Source organism: Trematomus bernacchii, unplaced genomic scaffold, assembly GCF_902827165.1.
Source record: "Trematomus bernacchii unplaced genomic scaffold, fTreBer1.1, whole genome shotgun sequence".
Classification (NCBI taxonomy): Eukaryota; Metazoa; Chordata; class Actinopteri; order Perciformes; family Nototheniidae; genus Trematomus; species Trematomus bernacchii.
Genome location: NW_022987593.1, coordinates 14,920,557 through 14,925,459, shown reverse-complemented (window position 1 = coordinate 14,925,459; position 4,903 = coordinate 14,920,557). Strand labels below are relative to the sequence as shown.

Sequence of the window (4,903 nt, the reverse complement as noted above, 5' to 3'; positions counted from 1 at the left end):
GCTCAAGTCAGTATTTGCCAGGCGCGTCGCCTGGGCTGCGCATCCAATTCTCAAGTGGTGGCTCACACAACAACCCCAGAGCCACCACTTGCGCCAGGTAAACAAGGTATATAAATGTCAGTAAACTTCCAAGTTATGCGAACATGTAAGCACAGTGTTTTCCCCTAGGATGGAGTCATGCACTTTGAACACAAAATGAATTGATGGATACAGCTCTCAACACTCAGATGAAAGGGAGCTGTATACTTTTCAATAATCCACAAATCTTTAGAATATGATCACAACCAATAACAAATCATTTAAACTTCTTTATTCTTATCTTATGTTACCTAGTTAGTATTCTTTCTTTTTATTTATGCATATTTGACTAATCACTCCCCTTTTAAACTGTTTTTTGTACTGTCCTATAGTACACATTGGAATTATTTCTTACTTAACTTCTTTGATCGTTAAAGTAACTAAAGTAATCAAATACATGTAGTATAATAGTAGGTGGTGCTAGTTTTAATTACTGCCGGTTAGTTAAATATATAATAATACATCAAACAAATATGAAATATATTTAGCATTATTAATTCAAACTATTAACTTAAAAATGTTAAATACATGTAGTAGAATAAAAACAACAACACAGGCCTTTCACATGTGGAGTAGATAGATAGATAGTGTTACGGTTTTGTATTTATGTTTTCATTTTCCACCTTTGTTTTGAAATGTTTTCCTCCTTGTGTCTTCTCTGTTCCTTCTTCCTGTGTTTGCCTTCCTGTCGTTAGTTTCCCTGGTGTGTCTGATTGTCTGATTGTGTTCACCTGTTGCCCTTGTGTTTCTGCCTCCCTTACCCCAGCTGTGTCTTCTCTTGTGATTACCCCTCTCTGTATTTAGTCTGGTCTTCCCCTGTGTGCCTGGTCGGTTCATTGTTGGTTTTTCCTGTCTCCCTCCATGTCAGTCACGGTCAGTTTTGTTTGTATTCGCTACCTTGTGCTATTTATGTTTTTTCATGCCTTGTTTTTGTGCTCATCGGCTTTGGAATAAAGCTCCCCTTTTGTTTATAGACCTTTTTCCTTTTTGAAGTCTGCATTTGGGTCCTCCCTTTACCCTTTCCACATTACCTAACAGATACTGTAGATAGATAGATAGATGAAGTATAATGTAGAATAACATGTAAATAAATAACAGTAACTCAACAGTTTAAGCTATTCTCTCAAATGTAATTGTATACTGGAATATTATGAGTTAAGATTATGATTGTTCAGGTACTAGGAAACTAAACCAGGAAGTATAAAACGAAACCGGTGTCCACAAACATCAGCATCAGTTTCTCTCCACGTGGCCTCACGCTGCCCCCTGCTGGTCAGAGGACAGTATTACAAGTTTAAATAGTTTAAATCCATCACCTGTTTTTAATCATAATGCAGGTAACTGGGAATGTCTCAGGCTCACAGGACAGTTGTTTACTTGTGTTTCTCTTGACTTGTGTGCTTACATATTTTGTGTCAAATCACCAGTGGTGGTGGCAGTATTTAGGTCCAGTAAAAGTAACTGTAAAATACTCTGATCTAAGTAAAAGGAAAATGACAGTCCCGTAAGTGTAACTGTTATATAGATAGCTGTAGGTTATCTGTCGCCACTTTTTAATTTAATCCTAACCCCCAACCCTCCTCTGAAACAAAAGAAAAAGTGCGTATATTTAGAGTGTCTGAAAAAAACCCCAAAAAGTACGTATTTAGAGTCTGAAAATTACGCACTTTTTAGTTTTTTCAGACTCTAAATACGCACTTTTTTGTTTTGTTTTGGTATATCTAGATACAAATTCATGCTAAATAATACACCAGTACCATACTGCAGACTCTTTTTTTGTAGAGGTGTGTCATATTAAAAGCTTACCACCAAAGAACCAGTTTGAGGTTTAAAATGTGAGGCAAATAGGTGTGTCACAAAGTACTGAGAGCTTTGTTATCAGTGTTGTTTAATATACATTGGTCTACACTAGGGCTAATGTAGTTATCAATATTATATCATCTGAATATTAGACTAGATATAGTGTCAGATCTTTCCGAAGTATTCAAATTGCACAAGTGTCATTTCCTGGATTTTAAGGCTGTATTACAGTAAAGTGATGTAACTTTCTTAAACTACCAGACTGTTCAAACCATTTGCTTTTACTGATTATCTATCAAAAATGTTATTGTGTAAATATTTTGTGCCCAAATAGTCAATCTACAATATCGTTAGAGATGTTGGGTGAAATATGTTGTGATGTTTTATATTCTTCATATCGCCCAGCCGTAGTCTAAACAACAGGATAAGGAAACATACATTACTGTTTTGCCATGGTAGCTATCTTGAACCTATTATGTCTTGAATGTTAACGGTTGCTCAAGCTTGGCTTAGTGCAAGTCAAAACAACATATATTACATTGTAAATAACTCAATACCACTACTCTCTTTTCCTGTAACTGTATTATAAAGACATTGTTTTTCCTTCCACACTACAGGTGTAGATATGGCTGCTACAAACTACCTGCTATCTAAATATCAGTTCCTGTGCTCCATCTGTCTGGATGTGTTCACTGATCCAGTCTCAACATCATGTGGACACAACTTCTGCAAAACCTGCATCACTGAACACTGGGATAGAAGTGACCAGTACCAGTGTCCCATGTGTAATAATGAGTTCAACACAAGACCTGAGCTGCACGTCAACACTTTCATCTCTGAGATGGTAGCTGAGTTCAGACAGTCGGCTCAACAGAAAGCCAGCAGCAGCAGCTCAGAGCAACAAGTCTTCAAACCAGGAGAAGTTCCCTGTGACGTCTGCACTGAAACCAAACTGAAGGCCCTGAAGTCCTGCCTGGTGTGTCTGACCTCCTACTGTGAGACTCACCTGGAGCCTCATCTGACAGCTTCAAGCCTGAAAAGACATCAGCTGATCGACCCTGTGGAGAACCTGGAAGACAGGATGTGTCCGAAGCACGATAAACCTCTGGAGCTGTTCTGTAAGACCGACCAGACATGTGTCTGCATGCTCTGCCATGTTTCAGACCACAAGATGCATGATGTGGTTCCTCTGAAAGAGGGATATGAAGGGGAGAAGGCAGAGCTTGAAACAGAAATTCAGCAGATGATCCAGAAGAGACAACTGAAGATTCAGGAGATCAAACACTCAGTGGACCTCAGTAAGGAAGAAGCAGGCAGAGAGATAGCAGAAGGAGTTCAGGTCTTCACTGCTCTGAAGGAGTCTGTTGAGAGAGGCCAGGCCAATCTCATCAACACGATCAAAGAGAAGCAGAAAACTACAGAAAACCAGGCGGAAGATTTCATCAAAGAGCTGGAACAGGAAATCTCTGAGCTGAAGAAGAGAAGCTCTGAGGTGGAGCAGGTCACACACTCTGAAGACCACCTCCATCTTCTCCAAAGATTCATGTCCCTTAAAGTTGCTCCACCCACCAAGGACTGGACAGAGGTCAGCATCCATTCATCACATGAGGGAACTGTGGTGAGAGCTGTGGTTCAGCTGGAGAAGACTTTCAGTAAAGAGATGAAGAAGCTGATTGAAGCTGAGCTGAAGAGGGTCCAGAAGTACGCAGTGGATGTGACTCTTGATCCTGATACAGCACATCCTGAACTCATCCTGTCTAATGATGGAAAACAAGTGAGTCATGGTGATGTGATAAAGAATCTCCCAGACAACCCAGAGAGATTTTTTGATTGTGATTGTGTTTTAGGAAAGCAGAGTTTCTCTTCAGGCAGATTTTATTTTGAGGTTCAAGTTAAAGGAAAGACCGACTGGGATTTAGGAGTGGCCAGAGAGTCGATCAACAGGAAGGGAGATATCGCACTGGGCCCTCAGTGGAGTAACTGGACTATATGGTTGAGGAAAGGAAATGAGTACAAAGCTCTTGATGATCCTTCAGTCCTTCTCTCTCTGAAGTCTCGTCCTCAGAAGGTGGGGGTGTTTGTGGATTATGAGGAGGGTCTGGTCTCCTTTTATGACGTAGATGCTGCAGCTCTTATCTACTCCTTCACTGGCTGCTCCTTCAAAGAGAAACTCTTCCCATACTTCAGTCCCTGTACTAATGATGATGGTGAAAACTCTGCACCTCTGATCATCTCTCCTGTCAGAGTAAACTAATCACTTATCCTATATTGATATATTTCCATTCAAGGTAATAAACAAACATATTTAGTATCAAAACTATATAGCTTCCATCTTATTTTCTACAGAATCTGTTTACTCTGGCAAATTGATTTACACAAGTCAACATTGTAAATTGCTGCATTAATCTTTGTGGAGAATATCTATTTAAACATCTGATGAAGCAACAAACATTATGTTTTACTTCCAGAAGGAATCAGTGTTTCTGAAACCATGAAATATGTTCCCTTCAGTGTGACGAAATTGTTTTCTATTTGTTGTGCAGCCAAAAAAATGCTTACTTTTCTAATGTAACGGGGCCTTTGTTAGGTATAAGGGATATTACATGCTTTTAGTGTCTACAGAATAGAGTATTCAATTGTTATCAGCATAAAAAGTTGGACTACATTTGTAGAATAAATGCCAGCAACATGTTCTACTTTGTGTAAAAAGGTGTTTTGGTTAATTACTGGTAACTTGAATCGAAGACATCTGTGAATATGTGTTTGTAAAATAATTAAACCTGTGAAATAAACTTTTTGTTGAACGACAGACCTGAGTGAGCAGTGACTTGAGCATCCAACACTAAACAGATAAGTCTGGATTAAACGTTAAGTTGTATTTCATGATACATTAATTTAGTTTTATATGAATCCAGCTCAGGAATGATGGACTCTGCCACTACCTATGAACACTACTATATACAGAGAGGAAGTCACTGTATTTAAATAATAAATAGCTGTCTTTGACAACTATAAATAGTATGAA

General features: G+C 38.8%; 1 protein-coding gene across 1 annotated transcript; it reads left to right on the top strand.

Moving 5' to 3' along the window:
• Positions 1-915: 915 nt before the first annotated feature.
• LOC117481808 (E3 ubiquitin-protein ligase TRIM21-like) lies at positions 916-4,687 on the top strand. The gene is made up of 2 exons (XM_034129705.1): positions 916-951; positions 2,496-4,687. Exon 2 carries the CDS (start codon positions 2,504-2,506, stop codon positions 4,130-4,132), a length of 1,629 nt encoding a protein of 542 aa, XP_033985596.1. The 5' UTR covers positions 916-951; positions 2,496-2,503; the 3' UTR covers positions 4,133-4,687.
• The last annotated feature ends 216 nt before the right edge of the window (positions 4,688-4,903 follow it).